The sequence below is a fragment of the Pseudopipra pipra genome, chromosome 8 (assembly GCF_036250125.1).
Source record: "Pseudopipra pipra isolate bDixPip1 chromosome 8, bDixPip1.hap1, whole genome shotgun sequence".
NCBI classification, from domain to species: Eukaryota; Metazoa; Chordata; class Aves; order Passeriformes; family Pipridae; genus Pseudopipra; species Pseudopipra pipra.
This window is the reverse complement of record NC_087556.1, coordinates 21,429,394-21,455,481: the sequence shown is the minus strand read 5'-3', so window position 1 is coordinate 21,455,481 and position 26,088 is coordinate 21,429,394. Positions and strand designations below refer to the sequence as shown.

Sequence of the window (26,088 nt, the reverse complement as noted above, 5' to 3'; positions counted from 1 at the left end):
AAGGAATAATACAGTGGGTTGAACTTCTGTGGTTACAATATTTGTATTTTAAATATGGTTGACATCCAATATGGTATGCTTTGCCCTTCTGAATTCTTATGTCCCATAGTTACCTGTTAGTATTATTTGATGTCAAACTGCCTCTCAGGGTTTGAAATGGAGGGTTGGGGAAGTTGAGACCAGTGTGGGTTTGAGAATTTTTCAGGACCTTCATTGAAAGAATTGACAATGAATGACTTTTCTTTCAGACTCTTCAGGCTGCTGAGTTAATTGACTCAGAATTTCGAGCTGGTATGAGCAGTAGACAAAAGAATAAAGCCAAAAGAATGGCTAAGCTATTTGCAAAGCAAAGATCCAGAGATGCAGTGGAAGCTAATGAGAAGAGGTATAATAGTGAACTGGTTTGCTTTTATTTCAGTTAAGCTGGGATTGTGATTTATCTGTTGAGAAACTTCCTACAGTCTTTGCATCTTAATCTTTTATGTGCAAATTGGGCTGATGGTGAAAAGCTTGTGTGCAGTATTTGTTCCATATACTTTAAGGAGCTTCAGAGGCATCTTGAAATAATGGGATGCTACAGTTGAAATTTGTGCTTTGTCCCTGTTATTAAATATGGCTTAAGAATAATGCATGAAAGTGGGGGTTTAAGATGTATCTTTAACTTTGTTATTGTTCAACTTTCTGATGTATGCTGTGTTCCTCACTAGTTTATAGTGGCATATTATTGTATCTACTGTGTTTGTAAGCAGTGAACAAAATTAATGATCTTATTTAGGAATTGCTGTGTTTCTTGGAAAAATCTGAGAAGGATTGTGAGTTTGGGACAGCGTTCTATCTCCTCACTGAATTTTTTTTTTTCATGTAAACTTATCTATCTTGCATGTTTCAGTGTTAAACCTCTCTGTTTTGTATTCTTGCCACACCTTATTGGATCTGAAGACTTCAATTGTAGAAGTAATTACTTCCCCTAAAGCATACTTCCAGTTCATAAACTTATACTTATTCCTTCTCAGCAATGATAGCACCGACGGGGAACCAGAAGAAAAGAGAAAAAAAGTTGCAAATGTTGTCATCAACCAGCCTGCTACAGACTCAAAAACATTGGTAGAAAATGTTCAAGAAGAGGTATGATGTATTGTTCTGCTGTTAGCAGGAATAACCATTCAGGTTTTTAGCAAAGTAATTTAAAGCAAAATTCCTTTATAGTCCCAAATCCTTTAGGCATTTTAGCATTAAGAGAAATGGAATGAAGAATGTCATTGCCAGCTTACTTTTTTAGATAATGAAGCAAGACAGCTTCAAACTGTGTTTACAGCACTGAGGAAGAAAACACATTTAATCCATTGGTAGCAGTTTGTGACCCAAATGAATGTGAGTAGGGTGGCTACAGGTGTCAGACCTGGGTATTAAACTGTAAAACTGTGCTAAACACTTAGATGGTAGGATTACAGTTAGCCACAAATAATTTGATCTAAATGTTCATGTACACTTTATTTAATCTTTGCCTTACTTTAATTACTTTAACTTAATTTAGAATTAAGTTCTATCTTTAACAGTTGATGATGAAAAACCTGGATTTGCTTCAATAGACTAAAAAGCTGACAATTTAAGAAATGCTAAACCAGAATACAAATGGTTCACAGAATTTTATTTCAGACTTTATCTAGATTAGTCCGTATTCTCCAAAAATAAGAAATTTCCAGACATAGTTTTGTAATTACATTTTTATTTGGGAAAAAATGATTGGAAAATTAATTTGAAAGATGAATGATAACTGCAGGCTGAACAGCTGCTGATTGCTGGCTGCCTTTCAGTCGCTTTGTGTATGTGATGATGTGAACTGACTAATGGTAATATAATTTCCTTTCCACAGCCACGTCAGTTTCCTTGTAGGAAATTTTGGGATAGTGGATATGCTTCTGGTTTCCAAAAATGTGGAATGTGTTTTGAATAGCATACTGTTTATTACCAAATTAATTGACCCAACTTCATTATAAGGTGTATTTGCAAAATGCGATTTGCCTATTATGTTCTTTAAAGGCAAAGTTTGTAAATTTAAAGGATCACTGGGGAGGATAAGAAACTTTGCTTAATTTTCTGCCTTAGCATGGTTCCTAAAGGGAGAATGAGTTCCAGAACATTAAAATCAATTACCATAGAGAAGAGTTTACACTACTAACAGAAACTGCATAAGCTTTTTAAGAGATCCAGTGCACTTAGCAAAGTCTGAGCTGTGAAAGAAGATTGTTTTTTCAATTCTGTCCAGTAATAAAGAAAAATACTTAAGCTTTTGGAGGTTTATATATGCCATTTAAATACACGAAGATCATAAGTGTTCATCTGGTTCCTTTCTCTTTTAATTTCGTACTTAAGAATTTTTTTATGCATTTAGGCAAATGAGTGGCCTCTGGAAAGCTTTTGTGAAGAGGTGTGCAATGACCTCTTCAACCCTTCTTGGGAGGTAAGACATACGTGCAGTATCTAAGGTGTAACTATAGATGAAAAAAAAAGCTTCAAGAGAAGCGCAAAAATTGTATGTGTGGAACCTGAGTATTTTGCTAGATATCAAAAACTACATCAACTGTAAATACAGATTATATAGCCAGGACAAATTGACTTTTAGTGAACTTAAAAGGGGAATTGAGAACAGATGTATAACGTATACTTGGGGGAAGTGGCAAAGATGTAAAGTAGTCACTGTAAGTGAGAATTATGGGAGTACTGAAATTCAAGCAAAATAAAAGCACATAAATCTATGGTCACAAAGATTAAGCAATTAAAAGAGACTTGGATTCAACAAAAGAACAGCGTCATGTTTGTCTAATGCTAAGCTAGTACAAAAGGGAGAGATATCAATCCTTTGGTAACTACAAAAACTATATATTTTGTTGCTTAGACCACCTATATTCAAGATTCAAAACTCTTCTGCTCACCCTTTTATTCAGTCTTTATACATTTTTCCACTTTGTTAGAAATTTCAGGCAAAAGTGTGAAGTAGCTGATAACAATCTTACTTCCTTGAGCAGAAGACAGAAATAACTGTTCTCACCTAACTTAATTTTCTGAAGTTGATATTCTGAAAAGGTAAATGTTAACAGCAACTCTAACATCCTTATGTATATCTGTAGCACAGTGTCAGTGATGTCAATATGGACAGAGTCAACTTGCTCTCAGACTTGAAAACAGATAGATCATATGCAGCCAGCACAATTATTTTAGTCCCAGAAAAAGGATAATTCTATTTGTGTGGCATATTGCTGCATCTGAGCTAATAAGCCTCACCTCATTTGAAAGCAGGCTGTTTGCAGTTGAAAGCCACATCCAGTTGTCATCTGGAATGCAGACATTCCCGTGGCTTCCTTAGTACATTTGATATAGGGCACATACTTCTTAATTAGGGAAGTAGATCAGTACAGAATTGTTATTACTTTATGTTCTGGGTGAAAAATAGGTTAATGTACCTCACTTCATGTTTAAAATGTCTCTGGCAGCATCTTGCAGTGTCTAGAGGCAGCCTGAGTGATTAGTCCAGGCTGCTTGCCTAGCTTGACAGATGAAGTCAGGCAAGATGAATCCTACTACTCGTATTGCCTTTATACATTTGTCTCTTTTGTGTTTGCAGAAGCTGAGAACTTAACTAGCAAAGTCTACTTCTTTTGACTTGTAAAACCTAGCTCATAAGCTATCTCAGACCAAATAAATTATTGGTGCATGAACAATTAGCATTTTAAGACTAGACTCTGGCTGGTTTTTATTGGCTTGCTTATACTTTTAACCAGCAACCACTGAGCTGTACATAGGGAATATGTATGCTACCAAATACAGAGTTCTAGTTGTTACTGTCATGAAATGAAATACAATAATTTTCTGCTAGCAACAAGCATGTATATGAAGTGTCCTTAAATAGAGTAAGTTCTGCTCTAATCTGTGTAAAGGTCTCTCAATGAAAACCTGGTTCAAAACTCTGCTTTTAAGCCTTCATTATCCATTGAGTGGGCTTTTCTTGAGAAGCCAATTCCTAGTCCAGTTAAGTGTCAAAAATACCAGAAACAATAGTAGTTCTACTGGTCTTATGTTATTTCCAGAACTCTTCCTAGTTTGTTCAGCTGTTCATGTTTGGTGAGAACATGCAAGTGCTTACAATTGCTATCACTTGTTCACTTACTTTCTAGTATTGAGTCAAGCAAGGCAGGTTTGTAAGCTCTGAAGAATAATAATAGTCAGAAATTTGTTCTGTGAACTCCAGAATATTCAGTGAGGATCCAAACTCTGTTTAAAAAATATAAAGAGTTGTAGAGAAATATTTATATTGATTTACTTTAACTTATAAACTTAAAAAAACCCCCAGTAATACCTTCTAGTTTTTCTTTTCTGAAAACTAGTGTCTTGTAGTGAGGTAAAAGTAGATGAATGTTGGTTATATTACTGCAAATATGATAATGTTAGGAAATAGAAGCAATTCTTAATTGGTTGATTTTGGACAGATGAACGTTTAAGTATATGATTTGATATAACTGCCTACAAGTCTAGTACTAATTCAGCTGTAGTTGAAATGTCTCTATTAAGAATACAATACTGTTGTTTCAGTTATCCAACACGGCTATCTCCTGTTCCCTGGTATTTTAAAATTGGCTTTTCATTTTGCTTTTCTAGGTTCGACATGGTGCAGGTACTGGACTGAGAGAGATACTTAAAGCTCATGGTAAAAGTGGTGGTAAAATGGGAGATAGCTCTCTAGAGGAGGTAAGTTTCCAGTCATGTAGACTCCATACGTTGCTTAAACGAAGTTTAGAAAACAGACTTCTTAAAATACTTAAACATTGCAGCAAGTGGGTGACCTGGGGGAATGTAAACCATGAGACTTGTCTGCTCAAAATTATCTGGTTGACATCACAATATGCACTGATGAAACATTCTTTTTAAAAGACCTGTGCAGAAACCAATACTACTGTACTAGTATTAGTACTACTATACTACTGTATAAGTAACCATTAATATGTTGATTGTGTATAAAGTTGTTAAACACTAGCTTCCATACTGGAAAATACTGTTTTCAAGTCATGGTAAAGCTGTGCTGAAACTAAATTGCCAAGCTGATTATATAACTCTAGTGAAATCTTAGAGTGTCTCATTCTACTTGCTTGAACAGTAAGGTGACTCTGTGAATCTGCTTGCTTTGTTATGAGAAAAAGTTTAATGTTTTTAAAAGGAAAACAGTTTTTATAAAATAACCTGACGGTTACAGCTTATTTACTAATAGTGAATCTCATCCAGATTAATACTGACTTGGCTGTAAAAGCAGCTGGGAGGGCTTGTGGTTTAGAGTGGAAGATTGAGGAGATGTAAATCAATATATTTCAGCATACTTTGTACTTAGGGAAAGCAAAAGCTTCTGTCTCTTCTTGCTTCCACGTGGGGTAGTATTTGTTCCATGGAGATTGCTGGGTAATAATAATGCAGGCTGCAATTATAAGATACTTTTTAAACCATTTCTTAACTATTTATGGAAAGGGTGTGTGTGCTCCAGCTGTTGTGCATGCTGTATGCTGGGTGTAATTCTTTGACATGTATGGGAATATGAAATCTCTGATATGTACACTAAAATGACAGTTTTCAAGGGCAGTGGTGATCTAGTAGGCAGACAGTGGAGATGAGAAAGATGGTGCCTGAGCAGTTGCTTTTATGAGGCTTTTACTCTGAGATTGAAAACTACGGAGTTATTGGTCTCTCACAGAGGCCAGAGCTTCAAGACAAGTTTGTTTTAAATTGCTTTGTTAAATCTGGTGCTGAAAAGCAAGTTCCTTTCACTGGGTCTCCCACTGCTTTATAGTTTATTTATAAATATGCTTCAGACATATTAATTGACTTGCCTAGGATGAGTTGACATGGGTTGGTATAGGTTAGCTGGATGACTTTACCTTTGTACGCTGTATAGGAATAAAATTGTCTGTCCACCCTAACGAGGTGCTCTCTAGCTGTTGTGTTTTAACCCCAGCTGGCAACTAAGCACCCCACAGCTGTTTGCTCACTCCCCCCCATGGGCCCCTCTGCTGGGATGGGGTGGACAATCAGGAAAAGAGGAAACTCATGGGTTGAGAGAAAAACAACTTAATTGAAATCAAGTAAAATCTTACAATAGTACTAATGATAATAACAGTAATAATAATAATGGAAAGGAGAATTAAATGGAAAGGTGAATTAAAACCCCAGAAAAACAAGTTCTGCACAATACAATTGCTCACCACCCACTGATTGATGCCCAGCCTGGCCCAAAGCACTGATCAGCCCCTTCTGGGTAACTCCCCCAATTTATATTCTGGCCATGACATTCTGTGGTGTGGAATATCGCTGTTCAGATCAGCTGTCCTGGCTATGGTTGCTCCCTACTTTTTGTGGATCTCCTCACTGGCAAAGCATGAGACTCTGAGAAGTCCTTGACTTAGTGTGAGCATGACTTGGCAACAACCAAAGCATCAGTGTGTTATCAACATTATTCTAGTACTTAATCCAAAGCATAGCACTGTACCAGCTACTGAGAAAAACCTAACTCTATCTGAGTCAAAATCAGGACACCAGCCTTTCAGTAAAGGTATTATGTTTTTTAAAAAAAATAACCGAAACCAACCAGGTTATGATGTTTGCAGTAACCCAGCTGGATTAGTGCTGAGTACTTTGCCTTGACTGACTGTGCAAGGTGACTGTATTGAGTCAGTTTGAACATTTGTTGTATCTCTTACAAATTTTAGCTAAAACAAGCATATCAGAAAATGTTTTATGAACATAGTCAAGGTGTTTGATTTTTTTCTCTTTTTTACAGATGATTCAGCAGCATCAGGAGTGGCTAGAAGACTTGGTTATTAGACTTCTTTGTGTGTTTGCATTAGACCGATTTGGAGACTTTGTTTCAGATGAAGTAAGTTAAGTTTGAGAGGCAGATCAGCAGTCTTCTGCAGGAGACAACACTGCAGCAATAGAACACTGACAGTAGTACAGCACAGATAACACTGTGCCTTGTTACAGTTCTGCTGCATGTGCCTGTTGTAACTACTCACAGATGCTTATTAAAAAGTAGCTGATATATAAATACCTTGTTTGTGTAGCAGTTTGGTCATCTGACTCTACTCAGATTGATTTCTCTCTTAAGTCAAATTTCATACAGAAGTATCTGTTTTATCATTTCCTTTTTCCTAGGTGGTAGCACCAGTACGTGAGACTTGTGCTCAGACTTTGGGAGTAGTATTGAAACACATGAATGAGACTGGAGTTCATAAAACTGTGGATGTTCTCCTGAAGCTGCTTACGCAGGAACAGTGGGAAGTGAGACATGGTGGTCTCCTAGGAATAAAGTATGCTTTGGCAGTACGTCAGGTAATAACCCTCATGACACATTGTAGAGACCTTTGGATTAAAAACCTCTGCTCCAGGTAGAGGATGTGGCTGAACAGTAGAGAGATATGATGAAACAAGTTTGCTTGCATTGCAGTCTCGTGGGTTATGAGATGTGTGACTGCACTTTTATATCCAGGCTGCAATTATATAGTGAAGCTGTACTGTTGTAACTTGATAAGTTACTTGCACAGAACATTATAAATAGAGGCTGTGCTTGCCTAATTTTGATGATACTTTCATGTGTGAAGCAGCAGAGCTGAATGCTACGAGAAGTTTAGTCTATTTGCCGTTTGTATTCTGCAAACACTGAGCTTTGAGCTGACATTTGAGTTCATTCAAATTTATAACCTAGGTTTTTAACTTCATAAATGGTAACTTACAATACTTATAGTCTTGAATGGGTAGCTTTTCTTTAAAACAAACAGGTTAATTAACACAGAGTACATCTCAATTGTTTGGATCATTACATGCTTTTTAAGTTTAAAAATGCTTTTGATTTTTTTTTGACAGGACATGATCAATACTTTATTGCCTAAAGTATTGCCTGCAATAATTGAAGGTCTGCAAGATCTGGATGATGATGTCCGAGCTGTTGCTGCAGCATCTTTAGTACCAGTAGTGGAAAGCCTGGTCCAGCTTCAGTCTCAGAAGGTGACTAAACTGTTTTCCATAAGTTCTGATTGAAAAGTTCACTTTTGGTCAAAATGAAGAAAATAATGCTTAGAGGCAGCACTGGATTTTTTTCTTTTTTTTTTATATATAGTAATCTCTTGTTCTTATTTGTGTAGGTGCCTTTTATTCTTAATACCTTGTGGGATGCACTTCTGGAGTTGGATGACTTGACAGCTTCCACAAACAGTATCATGATCCTTCTTTCATCCCTTCTGACTTACCCTCAGGTCCGCAAATGCAGGTAACTTTTTAATTAGCATTGCTTCAGTATTACGTACTTGAGTGTCCACTTATTTGCAAGTTGTAATAATGCGTGTCTTTCAAATCATGTGCCAAGGAGATGCCTAATTTAAATCAATATTTTAATTTTACTCTTGTTTTTCCTTAAAGTGAAGGTTAGGGCAGTGCTTCTATTTTCATTATGTTTGTGAAATGCAACAGAAGAATGAAACAATTAGACATTGTTTATATGTGACTTCTTGACCTTCTCTCTCCATTCGTCTTGGCTATTTTAGTAAAGGATATTGGCTCCACTCATATGGTGGTCCTGCCCACAAGGAGCAGACAAACTCCAAACAAGAGACCAAATTGTGTACATTAAAACACATGCACATACCTGTAGAACTTTGCTCTTGGAACAGTTCTGGAGAAAGCTACAAACATGGAAATTCACATTAGTAGGACACCCAGTAATTCTGTGACTAGTTCCTCTCTGTTTGGGACTCTGGCAAATTAAAGAAATTGCATCTTAATATGTTAAATTTTTCATAATACACATGGTAAACTTACCACATCTGCACGTAAGGTAGATGCTTTGTGCATTTTCTCTCTCATCTTATATGACTGGCATTGCTAAAGCTGGTTTCATTATTTGTAAAGTCATAACTTTTTAGGTACAACTTCAGGCCTAATAGTAAGTTCAAAACAGAAACAGCCCCTCCTTGTTTTTCTAACAGTTGAACAAAGGCCAAAGTATAATGGGTAGTGGTAAAAACATGGTAAAAATACATGCTTGAATTGACTAGTTTTCTAGTCAGTGGGGTTTTTTTCTCCTGTAACTGTCTTTCCATCTCCCCTTCCTCTAGTATTCAGCAGTCACTCACAGTTCTGGTCCCACGTGTGTGGCCATTCTTGCACCACACTATATCTTCTGTGAGAAAAGCAGCTCTGGAAACGTTATTCACGCTCTTGTCTACCCAAGATCAGGTAAGAATTAGTTATTAGTGTTTTAATGTGATACCTGTTGGAATATGCTTAGTCATATGATATCCTTGTTTCAGAGTTCTTCAACATGGTTGACTCCAATTCTGCAAGACATGTTGAGGCACATATTTCAGTTTTGTATCTTGGAAAGCAACCAAGAAATTCTGGATCTTATTCACAAGGTATTTGCATGCCTTACCACATAGGTATATAGTGTTTGTGTATCCTGCTCTTTCATATCCTCTGTGCAGATAAAAAATAGTGTGTTCCTGTTAATTATTTTGTAATTGGCCTATGTGATGCTTTACTAGAGAGTGAATGAGAGATGGTTCCTACAGTTTATCAGCATGGTATGATTTTATGTAGATCCTGTAGAAATTTGTCATGATTTTCACCATGGTTCTTTCTTTCCCAAGGTATGGCTGGAACTGTTAAACAAGGCATCTGTACAGTATGTGGTTGCAGCTGCTTGTCCATGGATGGGAGCTTGGCTCTGCTTAATGATGCAGCCATCTCATTTGCCCATTGACTTAAACATGTTGCTAGAAGTAAAAACTAGATCAAAAGTAAGTGAAATGTGACCTCACTAACTGTTCTGAGGAAAGTATGAAATTGCTTAGCTGTATATGAAAACACATTCTAAGGATGTTAGAGGGGAGTGATGCTGCCTTTCTAGAACTCTAAATGTCAACTGTCTTATAAACATCAATTTTGTAGAGCAAAAGAGTTCTTGTCAGGTTATCCATGAGAATAAAGTTCTGCCATGCAGTATGCTCTATGTGAATATTTCATAAAATCTTTATTTACATGGTTCCAAAGCCATCTGTTTGCAGGACTGAGCTAAATCTGAAAGCATTGTGTTTTTTCTGAAAACATGCTGAAAGATGTTTCTTTTTTCCTCTGTGTATTTACCAGAGTATGTTGAGTTTAGTCTTAATGTTATAGTCAAGGAATATAGCATACATTTAATAGGACCATAGCAGGCTAGTAGTGGAGAGGTGATTTGCAAGTATTAACTACTTTAAGAAACCTCTTATCAAAGAAATATTTTGTCTTAGTCCAACTTCTGTTGGAAGTGTTATGGAATATGAATTCATGTTTTCATTACAAACATACTTACTTGCAACCTCTCCTTTTTTCCACAGGAAAAGGCAGGTGCTAAACTGCGTCAAGGTCAAACCCAGAATAAGGAAGTGATTCAGGAATATATTGCTGGGGCAGACAGCATTGCAGAAGATCCAGCAACAAGGGATTATGTTGTCATGCGTGCTCGGATGATGGCAGCAAAGTCAGTTTACTGAAAATATGAAAAAGATAATTAAAAGCAATGTATTTTTTTCATTATATATAGCAGCTTTTCCAAAATCTAATTATGTAGACTATTTTGGCATCTTAATTTTTAATCATTAATTGCAGAGTAATTGTAACACTGAAGTGACTGTTCTTTTCCCTCTTGTCAGGTTGCTGGGAGCACTTTGTTGCTGCATTTGTGACCCAGGTGTAAATACTGTTACTCAAGAAATAAAGCCAGCTGAATCATTAGCTCAGCTCCTGCTCTTCCACTTGAATTCTAAATCTGCCTTGCAGAGGATTAGTGTTGCGTTAGTAATCTGTGAGTGGGCAGCCTTGCAAAAGGTAGGGTGTTTCTGCAGCAGAAATAAATTTTACTTACTATCTCAATCCACTGCTTGTCATGAGCTACTTAGCTGAAATAAGATTTCGGTTGATAAGCTAAAATGGTATTTATACATCTAAATACTAAAATCATGATTCTTAGACAATGGAGGAATACAGTGCTCAGTAGCTAAATGCCAACTGTCAGAATTATGAATCAGTAAATATGTTCACATTTTTTCTACAAATAAGTCTGTTCTCAAGATGCTTGTTATCCAAGGTCAGCCTTCCTTTTAAGGTGACTGTCTTTCCTCTATTCAGTATCATTTCTAGTGGCAGACTGAAAGTTTTGCTCCTAATCATTTATATTCTGGGTTATGAATGTTAATGGTCCCTCTGAAAACTGGATTTTTGTAGCTAGATTGAGCTGTTTAGCACCCAAAACTGAACAAAAGAAATTGTGATTACTCAGAATTGCAAACTGTCTTTTCCTGTTACAGGAGTGTACAACTGTGGCTATTTGTGTGCAGCCTCGTTTACTTGGGGTCCTTTCTGAACATCTCTATTACGATGAAATTGCTGTTCCTTTTACCAGAATGCAAAATGAATGTAAACAACTCATCTCATTATTAGCTGATGCACACATTGACATTGGAAACAGAGTAAACTGTAGTGTGTTTACAATAGATCAAGCTAATGAGCTGGTAAGTAGAGGCATGCCTGCCCTTCCTTCAGACCTATTCTTGTCTTGAAATACATCTTCCACGTAATTATTACATAGACAATAACTTTCAGAAATAATGTGGTGACTTTACATATCTCATGTCAAAGGATGTGTATAGAAACTTACTGTTTCCCCTGCAGTGTTTACAGTCTGACAAAAATCAAGAGCAGTGCAAGATACATACTTAAGAGGAGAAAAAAGTGAGTGTTACGATTCCAGGTGTGGATTCACTATTGAAATCCACACAGAAGAAACTAAAGCAGGCTGGAACCCCTTCAAAACCACTGTCAGAAGACTAGGAAATAAATTCTAGATGAGCTAGCCCCCTGCCTCTGACCTTTTAATCTCCTTTTAATGCCAAATCTTTCACAGGAAACAGTAGTCAACTGAGTGGGGAAGGATATGGAAAGCCCTGCAACTATGTTGTGCTGATTTTTTTTTTCCTTAGATTTTTATCCCAGTCTCTTTCCTCAAAAGAGAAACAGCTTAGAAACAACTTGTTCATGCATGAGGCCTTGCACATGCTTTTTAGATTCTTGTATTCACATTCTCCTTTGCTTACCTGTCACCTGCTTATATATTTCCAGAATACCTGGATAGAACTGGTAGATATGGGACAATCTAAACTTGGAGTGCATAAACTGCTCTTTGGAAATTTAGACTTGAAATTCTTATAAGATGCCTGATTTTTCCCTTTGAACTGCAGTTCAAGATTCCAGAAACTACATCTTGGAGCATTTCCTGTTACTTGCTGAAAAAATGGAGATATTTGGTCAAGTGACTCATATTCTGCCATGAGAGGATATCCCGTTTTACAGTAAATGAAACAGATTTGCCATTATTTTTTTCCCTTTTCTTAGGTTACTTCCGTTTTCAATGAAGTGACGTCATCCTTTCCTTTGAATCCTAAAGTTCTACAGCAGTTGGACAGTAAGCGACAGCAGGTCCAAATGACTGTTACAGAAACAAATCAAGAATGGCAAGTGCTGCATCTGCGAGTGCACACATTTGCTGCATGTGCAGTTGTGAACTTGCAGCAACTTCCAGAAAAACTAAATCCTGTTATAAAACCCTTAATGGAAGCTATCAAAAAAGAAGAGAATACACTTGTACAAAACTATGTGGCTTCATGTATAGCAAAGTTGCTTCAGCAGTGTACAACAAGATCTCCCTGTCCCAACTCAAAGATTATAAAAAACCTCTGCAACTCCCTCTGTGTGGATCCACATCTTACCCCACTAGCAGCATGTCCTGCACAGCCTCAGAGTGGCCATGAAAACTCAAAAGGTACAACATCTAAGAGTGCCAACATTCTTAAAATATGCCTGTGCTTATTTCTGAACTGTTAAAATGAGTATTTGAGTGAGTCTTGTTTTCAGTGATTTTAAAATGCCAGCAACTGATTTTTTTATTAGTAATGGTTTTATTTAGGTATTTTAAACTAAATTCGTGTGCAACTAATGTGTATTGTTTTCAGAACATACATGTATAAAAGACTTCAGTTCCAATTTTCAGTTATTGACATTGTCCTCTTATGATCATATTTCACTTATATGTACTACAAAGCTTTTCTCTGGAATTGAGTAAGTATGGGAATTAGAGTAGCCTGTTAAAAAAAGTGACTTGTGTTACATTCAATAGGCTAACAGTAAGATAAAAAAAGATGAGGATAGTGGTCAAAATGAACAAATAATCCTGTATATGCAATGGTCATGGATTCATTAAATGTCTGTCCCACACTGCAAATGTGTACATTGAATGAACATCACAAATTAAGATCTTAATAGTCTAAGATTCTCACCTGCTTTAAGGCTTGACCGTTGTACATTTTACATATTCCTTATGAATGTCCTTCATCTCAGAGTAGAATAACATTATATGATTAAAAAAGAAGTTCTTTAGTATAAGTAGAAACATGAACAAATCCAAAGATACTGATGACATCTGTTACTGTATCATGACAGAAGTATTGAACTGTTTGTAAGGGACACAGAACGTAAGTTTGTTTAAACTTTAGAACGCAATTCATTTTTATATGAAATAAAATTATGCAAACTTCTTATATTTGATTGAAGTTTGTTACCTGTGCTTCTTGCTGAATAAGAATTTGTGTGGTGGTTTGCATGCTTTGATTTTTCATTCCAAGTCTGTAATGTGCTCTGAACAGAGTAACTGTTCTGTACTGAAGTGCCATTGTCCTCAAGGATGGAAAAAGTTGGGCTTTTTTTGAAGTGCAATCAGCAGGTGACTTACAGGTAGCTGTCACTTCTGCCGAGGTGTTAAACTGCAGCTTAAATTGTTGACAGCTGTTCTCTCTTCCTTTAGGGCCCAACTCTGATAAAGATGGGATGCAGCATACAGTTACTAAGCACAGGGGAATAATTACACTCTACAGACATCAGAAAGCTGCTTTTGCCATCACAAGTCGGCGAGGTCCTACTCCAAAAGCTCCAAAAGCCCCTATTGCAGATCTCCCCACAGGCAGCAGTGGAAGCATTCCTACAGAGCTCGATGAGGTACACTTCAGAAGTTTGAATTTGGAACTTCACAGCCACCCCTCCCTTCTGTTACTTTGAATTCACTGGAATTGATATCACTATAATAGGGATGCCCAGGATCTCTTCGTGAGAGAACCGAGCTGATATGAAGTTTTGTGATACAAGCAGCATGTTTGTATTTTAAGTCTTCAGTGTGTCATTAAGAAAACTAATAACTCCTGAAACTTACTTTACTGCAGATTAGAAATATCAATATAAATTCATACAAATAGATTTCCACGAACTGCTGTGATTGTGTCCTGTTACACATGCCGGTCATCTTGATGTGTGCTGGATGCCTCTGAAGAATTTAAACCAGTAATTGAAATGTGACTGGCTTTAGAATGTGTGTGCAACTTCCACACTTATTATTCTAAACTTTTTTGCTACTGTTTTATTAATTTAAAATCTGTATGTTTTAATAAGATCCTAGTCAAGACTGATTCCTAAACAGTGTTGTGGATTTTGTTCTTGATTTGTTACTGTTTTTTATCAATTCTGCTTTCCAAAGAGAGTGGAACAAAGAGCAGGGGTTTAATAACAAAACAAGTATTGTTTTTCATAAGTTTTGCTACTGTTCTTGGTGTCACTGTATTGGCAATATCTAAGGTTCTGGAACTGGAACCAGTTGGAAAATATCATGCTGAAATGGACCTGTGTCAGCAAAAGCCAAATCTCAAATTCATAGACTTCAAATCATCTGTTATAATTTTTTTTTTTTACCTCTATAAAGAATAAAGTAACTAACTTGGGGGAAAAAAATCAGAATGTAGTGTCATAGGTATAAACCAAATTGAATGCCTATATAATGGGAGCTTTCTTGAAAATAATTGTTATTTTTAAATGTGTCTGTCCTCACTACTTTGATAAATTGCTTAATTCTAGGCTCAGAAACCTTATGTTGTACAGAGAAGAGGAGCTGAATTTGCCTTATCTACTATAGCTAAACACTTTGGTGCTGAAATGGCAACAGGATTGCCACATCTCTGGGATGCTATGGTTGGTTCATTACGGAACAACATTCACATAAATAATTTTGGTAACTACCCTTCTGATTTAAGCTGGGAGGGCTGGTAGGCTGGGGGCAATATATCAGACTTAAACTGAACACCTTTTTGTTTTTACCAGACCGGAAGTCATTACTGGAAAAAGGAGATGCTCCTGCCCAGGAGCTGGTAAATTCCTTGCAGGTTTTTGAAACAACAGCAGCTTCAATGGATACTCAGCTACATCCTCTGGTAATTAGCTTTTGTATGAAACACTTCAGTCTGTTCATTGCTACTGCTTTAAATTATTGTTTTGTAAGGCTTCTTTTTAGATCTTGTTCTATTTTGCTCAAATAGTCCCTCATTAGTCTGCCTGTTCTCCAAGTCCTGTATCCTACTCTTGATAAACTCAAGACATAGCCTTCAGCAGTTAAGCTGTGCAGTTGTAAAGCTTTTTTTACCCCGTGTTCTGTAGAATATTAAATTCAGTATTTGTTCATGCAGGTTGTAGAATAAACCACAAAAGCAAACGGCTACCTACAATTTAGCCTTGGCCTATTCTTTTTTGGATAAGATTGTTTCTGAAGTTTGAGTTATGATAATATTTATGCTATTCTGTTGCATTGACATCAGCATCTTGGCTCTGCTTTATTTTAATCCTGTATTTCCTAAAACTGGAGAACGGACTGATAATGCAATGCTTTCTCTTTGTAATGAAAGTATAGATAAAAATGTGGTTATGCTGCACTATGTGGTTGACTGAAATTATTTGTCTTACAATAGTCTGACATGTAGTTTCTGTGGCTGGAGTGGGAGCAAAATGGTAGTGATAAAGAGAGTTTACTGCCTGACTACTGTGTAACAGGCTGAAGGTTGTCAGAAAGGCTGCCTGTGCAGGGAATGCAAAAATTGTGGGAAACTTCAGTTTACCCCCAATTAGACCGGATTTGATTATTTAAAAAATAATTTCCTTCTTTGAACTGACTATTTCTACTCAGGAGAGAGATCCTGGAGTTGGAATGGTTCTGTGAAAGTATCAACTGAATCTAAAGTACTGGTAAAAAAAAAAGTTAAAGAAATGGAGGAATTCTTATGCCTGCATCTGAACACAGTTTTCAGTACTAGCCTATCTGCAGTACTGTATTTCAGAATAAGTATAGTAGCTCTGGAGAGGCATAGAGAAGGGCAACAGGATGGTAAAAATACTTGACAAGGCTCCCATGCAAGGAATAAGTAGGCCAGAATTCTGGAAAAGATGGGTAAAATGAATGGCTGTAGAATTCTGAGCAGATGGAGAAGATTCATGTGGAATTTTCTTACCTATCTTAATAAACTGCTAAAATGGTTTTGAGTGCATTTTGCATATGACATGGGAAGACTTCCTTTAAGTGTATTTTATATGTATGCATATGTGTGGTGTGTAGCTATTGTGTAGATTAGTTTTGAGGGTGTTAATTCTTTATGCAGGTTTGAAAAATCACAGAAAGTGAAGGAGGGTGGAATTGGTTCACCAAAGCTAATATATAGGGATCTTCACATTAGGAAAAACCTGAGCATCGGTTTAAGATACCTGATATAAAAGTATATTTATACTGATGAAAAAGAAGACATAGATACACACATACCCCACTGGGAAGATGCAGATTCCTTCTGAGTGTCTTTCTTGTCACACAGAATTAATGAGATTCCTAACATGAATAATTGATCAGCCTAAACACAAATGGGATGAGTCTAGGACAAATCTGCTAGCTGGAAAGAATTCTTAAATCTGTGTCTGTATTTAAGTGATAATTTTTTTTTTTTAATAAAAAGTTCTGAGTACTTAGTACTGTATTTTCAGTGTGAAACACATCCTTGCCAACTAAGGGCTTCTTAAATTTTCATTTGGACTAAACTCCTAGCTCTTTTTTTACTGTGAATTTTAACTGCATTGGGGAGTAATACTTGTTCAAAGTTCAATTGCCTGCTTCTTCTGAAACTATTTTTTAGTTTTAAGCAGTTAGGTCTTGTAAAGGAGCCACTGCAAGCATTCTTAAATGACTTAAAAAGACTGTTTAGTTAAAAAAAAATCACTAATTTGTTTTATAATTCGTATTAACCTTTCTCCCCCACCATTTTCTCTGTTCAGTTAATACAGCATTTGCCTCACCTTTACATGTGCCTTCAACATCCCAGCACTGCCGTGAGACACATGGCTTCCCGTTGTGTGGGTGTTATGAGTAAAATAGCTACCATGGAAACAATGAATATCTTTCTAGAGAAAGTTCTACCATGGCTGGGAGCAATAGATGACAACACCAAACAAGAAGGTGCAATTGAAGCACTGGCATGTATCCTTGCTTGAGTATTCAGAAATGCAGAAACTTCTTTGCTATTGCTTAATTTAGGTGAACAAAAACTGTTGCCAGAAAAAAAAGGGAGGAGGAACGAAATAAAATATTAAGCTGTTTTCCTTCTGTGGAATGAAACAGAATAAACTTTCATTTCCATTGCCCTTATTTTATCCATCAGATGAAGGTTTGGTTTCTCAAACCATGCAGTTCACTGGGCTAAATGTTAATTGGGTAGATCAGATTTCCCTGCTTCTGCATTGCTTTGTTACTAGAAATCTTATTCATCTGAATGTAACGTATTAATGACTTTTCCATATTGAGTGTGAAGTCTGCTGGGTATATATTTGTCAGACAGTCCTGAACTGTTACAAACTATTTCCTTAATAACCAATTCAGGTGTAATGGAGCAGCTGGATGTTGGTATTGTTCCATACATTGTTCTTCTGGTGGTTCCAGTTCTGGGTAGAATGAGTGATCAGACAAACAGCGTACGTTTTATGGCTACTCAGTGCTTTGCAACATTAATTAGACTAATGCCTCTTGAGGTAAGCTCAAACTCTAAGTATATTGAGTGTATGAACTACCCTGTATCCACTTTTTCACCAGCTGCAAAGTTCAGGCTTCTGGCTTATTAAATGCTGAATAAGTAAATGGTTTTATAGATGTTGAGTCCCTATCAGATAATGGAAGTGTCCTTTGTAAGTAAAATGAGCAAAATGGGACCCTGTGTTAGCAATTGCCTAAATTAATGTTAAAATAAAAATTCTCCTTATAAGAAGCTCATTTTAACTGTGTACACAAAGTTAAAGGGTATATTTATTAATTTTGTGTGCAGTGCTTGTTCTGTTAGTTCGGGCTCAAAAGTTTTAGGAGTTACATGTACACTCTCCCTAGGTATGTGTGTTGCTGTGTATGTGGTCAAGAGAAATGCATAAAAGCAGTACTGCTTTTAAAGGAAAAAGCAAAATAACAATAGGGATAATGTGGATATAAGTAGAGTCACTTATTTCTAGTTCTTAAAATCAAAAAACTCTGTCCTGCATATTTGGGCCAAATATTGTGTATTATGATGCAGTAGAGTTTAATCAGTACAGACTTGCTGCAGTTTTTCACTTCTGCTACAATGTTCACACCTCAGACACTTTCTAATGTTGTGTATCAAGGACTACAATGCTTCTAAGTAACTTGACCACCAGATGGTAATAGAAGACAGTTTAGAATACATTTCCATGGTAATAATGAAAACCAATCGTCAATTTAATGGGTTTATTATATTTTTAACATAATAAAACCTTAGCATCTGATAACTAGCAATCTACCTTAACAGGAGCACTTACTTTTTCTGCATGCTTACACTGAAATGTTGAAGTTGAAAGTTAGCAAAGAATGAATTAATTTCTGGCATGTTCATACTGATGCCATTGGCACCAGTGTCCTTCTTTGGATGTATCTTAAACACAGTCCTGTGGAATACATATAGCTTAGGTTTTGGGGGTTTTAAAAGCTATTTTAATAGAATGTAGTGACCATCTCTTAAAAACATAGCATCCTTGTTCTAGTAATTGCATGCATATGCACAATCACGTCATATTTCTTTTTCATAGTTACTAGGGAAGTGCCTTAGAATTCCCCTTTCTGGTTAAGGAAGTTCAATATCAGATACTGAACTATATTAAATATATATATGGGTTTTGAAGTAAAGCTAACTAAAGGTGGAGGTGGCCCAGAAAATTGGGGTGACAGATGTGATGATTGGAAAACTGTTTCCTCTTCTAGTGTATATTACTAGCAAACAAGAATGTCTGAGCATGTTTGGCCCCCAGATGGATTCTTTGGGCTTCTGGCCTGATGTGGGAAGTACCTAGGAAGCCAAGATCTGCTGCTACAAACCTTGAAGGAGGTTTAGGTTTTTCCTTCTCTCAACAGTTTCCAACTGCTTGAATTCATCCTATGAATTTCAGTATCACTTAAGATATAATTCCACTAAATAGGAGAAAAATCCATCAAACTTTGGATAGTAGCTTGTGGTTTAAGAGAAAAGAGTGTCAAAGGCTTCTCTAGCTAGCCAGATAAACTCTCTGATTAGAGGTAGAATAACTCAGTCATAGAAGCTTGACAAGAATTTTCCTTCTTGTATCAAGTTTTTCAGTGTGTCCTTTAGGGCAGAATTTGTCACATCCTGGATGTGTTGACCCACAAGTAGTCAAACAAGTATAGCACAAATACAGTATATAAATCCTGAGTTTGGATTCATGCAGTTGAGAAGATTGCAGATCTTTACTGTCTGTTTAAAATGTCTAAGCTAGTATGAGGTTTTATTTTTTCTTCTCTGTGTGACAACTAAGCCCTGTAGGCCTTACGTTACTGCTTTAAAAATGTTATCCTAGGCTGGTATACCAGATCCACCAAACATGTCCGAAGAATTAATCAGGATGAAAGCTAAAGAACGTCACTTTCTGGAACAATTACTGGATGGAAAAAAACTGGAAAACTATGAAATTCCAGTACCAATCAAAGCAGAGCTCAGAAAATATCAGCAGGTAACAGCTTATACTTTGATTTTAAAAGAGCAGTAAGTTGTAGTCCAATACAATTTCATGGACTGGTAGGAGTTGTTCAGTATTGGCTTCTTGCTTGTGGGTTTTTTGAAGGTTGTTTTTTTAGTTGTGCAGTGTGTATCTTGGACTCCTGAATAAGGAAGAAAAAATGAAGTAATGCACACTTCTTATACTGGCAAAATGATATTTATCCCCTGTCTAGATTCTGCTAGTTTTCTCAGGGAATGGCCAATGGGCTGTGCCTTGTTTAGGCTGACTGTGGCAGCTCACCTCTCTAAAGCCAGGCCTTGCAGGACTGTTTGGACATTTACATTTTTCCCTTTATCCCCCCTGCTTTGATGGAACGGGCTGTAGTGGATGCATTTATGGTGGGAACCAGCTCGTAGTTTGGCACTGATGGATGATAGAACATATGGATGTTTGAACTGAAGCATAACTACCTAAAGCCAGTTCTTACTTCTGAGGCACTCTTCTTTTTCTGATTTTCAGGATGGAGTGAACTGGCTGGCATTTCTCAATAAATACAAACTTCATGGAATTCTTTGTGATGACATGGGCCTAGGAAAAACTTTACAATCCATTTGCATTCTTGCAGGTGATCATTGCCTCAGGTAAGCTTAAACAACATTCTTTAATGTTAGGTTTTAATGATAGGTTTTGTCTGTGTTAATGACTCTGGACATAGTCCTGGGCAACTGGCTTTAAGTGGCTGTGCTTGAACGGGGGGGGGTTGGACCAGATGGCCTCCAGAGGTCCCTTCCAACCCCACATCTTCTGTGAAAAACTCCTTTCTTGTGTTCTTAAAGGGCTCAGGAATACGCAAGAACTAAACTAGTGGACAGTGTTCCTCTTCCCTCGCTGGTGGTGTGCCCTCCTACACTCACAGGACACTGGGTGGATGAAGTAGGCAAATTTTGCTCGAAAGAATATCTTAATCCACTGCACTACACAGGACCTCCTACTGAGAGAGCAAGGTAATCTAGCTTGCACTTATGACTGGGATAGAGTAAAATATCACACGTGGAATTTTGCAATTCACTTTACTACTGAAGCATAGTTCGTGGGCATGGGAAAGCTTGTGATGGTACCTTTAAAGGCTGAAATAATAACCTATGTAAGGAACACTTTAACTCCTTTTTTTTTTTTTGTCCTTAAGATTGCAACACCAGGTGAAAAGACACAATCTCATAGTGGCTTCATATGATGTTGTAAGAAATGACATCGACTTCTTCAGGTAAGAATTGGCTTGTTTTCAGAGATTTTTTAATAGCTTAGAATTTTAAATACTACTTAAGTCTGTGTTCTTCTTTTCTAGAAATATTAAGTTTAATTACTGCATTCTTGATGAAGGACACGTAATAAAAAATGGAAAAACAAAGCTGTCAAAAGCAGTAAAACAGCTGACTGCTAATTACAGGATAATTCTTTCTGGGACACCAATCCAGGTAACTGCCTCTTTTTTTTTTTTTTTTTTGGATGAATAGCAGAAAACAAGCAAGACAGATCTATCAGTCCATCACCTTGTTCAAAGTATACATTGTAAAACAGCCTTTTGCTGCTAAATGCTTTAAATGACATCTTTCTCCTTTCCTGGTTTACCCACATATAGGGGAATGGGTGCAGGTTTTGTGGTACTAATGATGTTCAAAAGTTGTCAGCTAGACTTTCTCTACCATTTGTTCTTTAAGTATCAGGCAGGGATAGTGAAATTAGCAGGAAACACAATTCTGAGAACTCCAGATTTGGGGCTTTGTGCTGATGACTTCTGTGCAGTACGTGTCTCATCCAGGACTAAGATAACTGGTGTTTCCCAGGTTTTGTTGTCCAGAAGAACTCAAGGTGTGGCTTAAGACAGCCAACACAGTAGAAAGTCCATTTATATGTTAGAGTGCATGTAGATGTATTCCTGTCACTCAGTTGGATGCAAGAGCTACCAAGCTCCTGCAGCTTGGAAGTGTGTTGAAGTGTTAGATTTGTAGGGTTTTGTAGGCGGCGTTAAATATGTATGGAAGTTTTTCTGATAACTTTGTTTCTTTTGAAAATAATTTATCAAATATTTCTTTTTATGTCCAGAACAACGTCTTAGAGTTGTGGTCATTGTTTGACTTCCTTATGCCAGGATTTTTGGGCACTGAACGCCAGTTTGCAGCTCGTTATGGCAAACCAATACTGGCAAGTAGGGATGCCCGAAGCTCCAGTCGAGAACAAGAGGCTGGTAAGGACCATATGTTCAATCTTTGGTATTTTGTTTAGCCTTTTAAATGAGAACTGTTACTGAAAAGAAAGTGTGGTCAGTTCCAACATCAGAGACTGGGGGGGAGCTGAATGTTTTGAAAATCTTTTTTCTTCAAAAATACAGCTTCTGTTGCCCTCACTAGGGGTTCTTGCAATGGAAGCACTGCACCGCCAAGTTCTGCCATTCCTGCTAAGGAGAATGAAAGAGGATGTGCTGCAAGACCTCCCACCCAAAATTATTCAAGATTATTACTGTATTCTCAGTCCTCTACAGGTATGCTTAAAAAGTGGCTGAAAGTTTAGTTTTTTCAATACAGTTAAGACCACAAAGGAACCACTTCTATATTCTTGTATCAGTCTGATGTCAGCTCTGACATTCTCTAGGACCACAGCACTAAAAGGGTTTTCTGGTATGTGCTTAAAAACTAATTTTAGCCTAGATGTAATAGAGTATTTCTTCAGTTTAATTTCTGGCATTTGTTCAGGAACAACATCTAGGCATATGCAGGCTGTCTTTAAATAATACTTTCCAGGCTGAAAGAAAACAAACGACAGGAGATTCCATTATTAATGGTTATGTTGTGTTGCGTATGAAATAGCTTTCTTAATGTATGATAATTCAGAATTTTAACTTGGAACTAAACTCTGAATAGGACTGTTCATTTTCTGTTGGGGGAAAACACATTCATTTTCTTGTCTGGGGCCTCATCTGCAGGTTCAGCTTTATGAAGATTTTGCCAAGTCTCGTGCCAAATGTGATATTGATGAAACCGTTTCTTCACTGAATGAAGAGACTGAAAAACCAAAGCTTAAAGCTACAGGTCATGTATTTCAGGTACAGATTGCTTTAGTAATTTTTATTTCCTATCACATACACTCTTGATAACTGTATTTTTATGGGTTTAATAAATTAAAATGAAAATACTGAACTGAAACATTTATGGCTATATGATCTAAGTAGAATATTTATGCCTGGATTGTGATGAATAGCTGTTGTTTTAAATTATGGGTTTGTTTTAAGAAGCATAACCCTGTCTTGTATTTTTAATGTGATCTGCTCAACTGGTGTTCAGCTGTTTTGTGGATCTTGTAAAAACTGATTACTGAAAGAGCAAAACCTCAAAACAAAGGAGAAGTACTTTGGACTTCATCAACTGGTATACTATAATGTTAAGATTCTAAAACACGGACAAAAAATTTCCTTAAGATTAGATCTGAATTTATGAAGGTTTGTGATCTTACAGAATTGCAGATTAAGTCTTGGCTAACTGGAAACAACAATTCTCAAAGGCTCTGCACTGCTCCCAGACCCGCCTCCTCTATTGCACACTCAGATGAAAGTGTGGGAGATATTAGTCTTTGCACTTCTCCTGCAACAGGGACCAAGATTACTATGCATGTAACAGTTATTGGATACAATTGGAAATACAGGTTTTATTAATGTAAATGTCCAACTTTATTTTCATGAAAATACACCATAAGATCTACATTGTGAAATGTGGCTGAGTGGCCTCTGTACTTATAGTCAATTTTGTTCATCCTTTTTCTGAATCTGCATTCTTGCTAACCATTTCTTTGACCTTCACTTCCTAAACAATTAAAGGCATTGCAATACTTACGGAAGCTATGCAACCATCCAGCCTTAGTGCTAACAACCCAACATCCGGAATATAAAAGAATTACAGAGCAACTTGCAGCTCAGAATTCATCCCTTCGAGATATCCAACATGCACCTAAACTATCTGCTTTAAAACAAGTAAGTAGACATGTGGTTGTGCCTTTAAATTTTCTAAATGTCTGCTGATGTTATAACTTAGAAGGTTTTATTTAGGATTTTATCGGTATGAAAACTCTTCTTAATAAAATTAAGTAGCAAATGGAAAAGAGTACAAGGATATTCCAGGTATATTTTTCCTGATAATTCAAGGAGGAAGGGGGAGCACAATCTTACTTCAAGGTGATAATGTTTATGTAATTTTTGCTGCCGTATTGGAAACCTTTTATTTTGTTTTATTTCTGTCTTTTTGGTTGCTGAAAAATTTGTCATATATACTCGTGTATTATACAGGACACTATTACCTTGATAAAGTTAAATTGTATTACTTAAATTCTACTGTAAGTAAAGCTAAATGAAGAAAATTACTTTTCTGGCAGTGCTTAATTTTTTTCATAGTTTGACACTGAAACCAGACTTTGCCTTTTGTCATTTAAGTGACTGTCACAGGCTTCCTTCTGTAGTTTCTCTCATTTTTACTTTTGATAGTCCATGAATGTCAATACTTACATGAGATCTACTGCCATTCTGATGATACACTTCAATGCTCTGTTATTTTAAGCTGCTGCTAGATTGTGGTTTGGGGAATGGTGGATCTTCAGAAAGCGGTACAGAAGCTGTTGTGGCCCAGCACAGAGTACTTATCTTCTGCCAACTTAAAAGTATGCTGGATATAGTGGAGCATGACCTTCTCAGACCTCAGTTACCTTCAGTCACTTACTTACGACTAGATGGCAGCATACCTGCTGGTCAGAGGCATTCCATTGTTTCACGGTACGTGTTATCCCCTCATAACCATATGGGGCCAACTGCAATGAACTGTATGGTGCTTAATTGTTCTTTTGTCTACCTCAAAGCAGTTAAAGCTCATACATCCTTTATTTAAATGAAACTTAACCATACTTAACTTTTTCTTGTATGCAGGTTTAATAATGACCCATCTATAGATGTTCTTTTGCTCACCACTCATGTTGGTGGCTTGGGACTTAACTTAACAGGGGCTGATACAGTAGTATTTGTGGAACATGACTGGAACCCAATGAGAGACCTGCAAGCCATGGATCGGGCACATCGCATTGGGCAGGTGAAAACCTCTTCATTTCCCATAAGTGTGGGTTTTTTCTTGCTGAACTTGAATTTGGGTACGATAGATTGTAGCGTATAAAAAGTGACATCTGTGGGTTTCCACCAAGCTTCCGTTCATGCTGATTTCTTGCAAATATGCCAGATGCTGAAGTGTGTACTTTCTTATTCCGTCTCCAAATTGGTATGGTACCTTCTCTATACTTCCTGAGCTGCTGAGGAGAGGCCAGGAAAGAATCACCCTTGAGTAGAGGAAGAGATATGACTGAGGCAAGGAACTGAAGGGAAGCCCCACAGGGTTGTCCTTCTCTGATGCTTGAACAGAGAAAGAATGACTGCTGTTAATCTTCCTGTACAGCTGTAAAAAGCAGTGAAGTCTTCCAAAGTACAGATGCAGTTGAAAATGCCTCTGCTATACACTGGCATATTGTTTTCATCTAGCATTTGTCAGACTTACTGAGTACAGTTGCTGAAGGGTAACTCCAAGCCAAACTGCTTCTAGACTGTCCATGATGAACACTGAACGCTTATGCTCTCCTAAATACCTAAGATGATACTTTATAGCTAAGTGTGTGCTTTTCTTTCAGAAACGTGTTGTTAATGTGTATCGCCTGATAACCCGGGGAACTCTGGAGGAGAAGATCATGGGTCTTCAAAAGTTCAAAATGAATATTGCAAATACAGTGATCAGCCAAGAAAATGCAAGCTTACAGAGCATGGGAACAGAGCAGCTTCTTGATCTGTTCACTCTTGACAAGGTAAAGAAACATTTTTACAAATACCTACCAAAAATAGAGTAAGCTTAAGGAAAAGCTTTGCTTTGAAATGTAAAATTTAATCACATGAATGCTTTAAGTTGGACTGATGAACAGTAGACAGCTCTCTGAAAAACAGGAGGAAGTGATATTTCCCCAAAAGAATCACAGACTTGAAGAATTTTTTAGTCCTGAAAACCTTATTCTGTATATTAACTGTATTTT

At 36.9% G+C, this 26,088-nt stretch overlaps 1 protein-coding gene across 1 annotated transcript in view; it reads left to right on the top strand.

The window, feature by feature from the left end:
• Nucleotides 1-26,088, top strand: part of BTAF1 (B-TFIID TATA-box binding protein associated factor 1) — a 43,155-nt gene that overhangs the window by 15,454 nt on the left and 1,613 nt on the right. Inside the window, exons 6-37 of the mRNA XM_064662963.1 lie at nucleotides 249-385; nucleotides 1,014-1,125; nucleotides 2,393-2,461; nucleotides 4,654-4,743; nucleotides 6,818-6,913; nucleotides 7,192-7,368; nucleotides 7,900-8,040; nucleotides 8,178-8,302; nucleotides 9,147-9,267; nucleotides 9,342-9,446; nucleotides 9,681-9,830; nucleotides 10,410-10,552; nucleotides 10,725-10,899; nucleotides 11,379-11,582; nucleotides 12,463-12,889; nucleotides 13,928-14,118; nucleotides 15,025-15,178; nucleotides 15,268-15,377; nucleotides 17,254-17,455; nucleotides 17,855-18,003; nucleotides 19,846-19,998; nucleotides 20,506-20,627; nucleotides 20,823-20,990; nucleotides 21,173-21,250; nucleotides 21,332-21,461; nucleotides 22,090-22,231; nucleotides 22,395-22,525; nucleotides 22,967-23,086; nucleotides 23,855-24,007; nucleotides 24,588-24,799; nucleotides 24,950-25,109; nucleotides 25,696-25,866. Of these exons, the coding sequence (XP_064519033.1) occupies nucleotides 249-385; nucleotides 1,014-1,125; nucleotides 2,393-2,461; nucleotides 4,654-4,743; nucleotides 6,818-6,913; nucleotides 7,192-7,368; nucleotides 7,900-8,040; nucleotides 8,178-8,302; nucleotides 9,147-9,267; nucleotides 9,342-9,446; nucleotides 9,681-9,830; nucleotides 10,410-10,552; nucleotides 10,725-10,899; nucleotides 11,379-11,582; nucleotides 12,463-12,889; nucleotides 13,928-14,118; nucleotides 15,025-15,178; nucleotides 15,268-15,377; nucleotides 17,254-17,455; nucleotides 17,855-18,003; nucleotides 19,846-19,998; nucleotides 20,506-20,627; nucleotides 20,823-20,990; nucleotides 21,173-21,250; nucleotides 21,332-21,461; nucleotides 22,090-22,231; nucleotides 22,395-22,525; nucleotides 22,967-23,086; nucleotides 23,855-24,007; nucleotides 24,588-24,799; nucleotides 24,950-25,109; nucleotides 25,696-25,866 (4,818 nt within the window). The remainder of the gene's footprint in view (nucleotides 1-248; nucleotides 386-1,013; nucleotides 1,126-2,392; nucleotides 2,462-4,653; nucleotides 4,744-6,817; nucleotides 6,914-7,191; nucleotides 7,369-7,899; nucleotides 8,041-8,177; nucleotides 8,303-9,146; nucleotides 9,268-9,341; nucleotides 9,447-9,680; nucleotides 9,831-10,409; nucleotides 10,553-10,724; nucleotides 10,900-11,378; nucleotides 11,583-12,462; nucleotides 12,890-13,927; nucleotides 14,119-15,024; nucleotides 15,179-15,267; nucleotides 15,378-17,253; nucleotides 17,456-17,854; nucleotides 18,004-19,845; nucleotides 19,999-20,505; nucleotides 20,628-20,822; nucleotides 20,991-21,172; nucleotides 21,251-21,331; nucleotides 21,462-22,089; nucleotides 22,232-22,394; nucleotides 22,526-22,966; nucleotides 23,087-23,854; nucleotides 24,008-24,587; nucleotides 24,800-24,949; nucleotides 25,110-25,695; nucleotides 25,867-26,088) is intronic.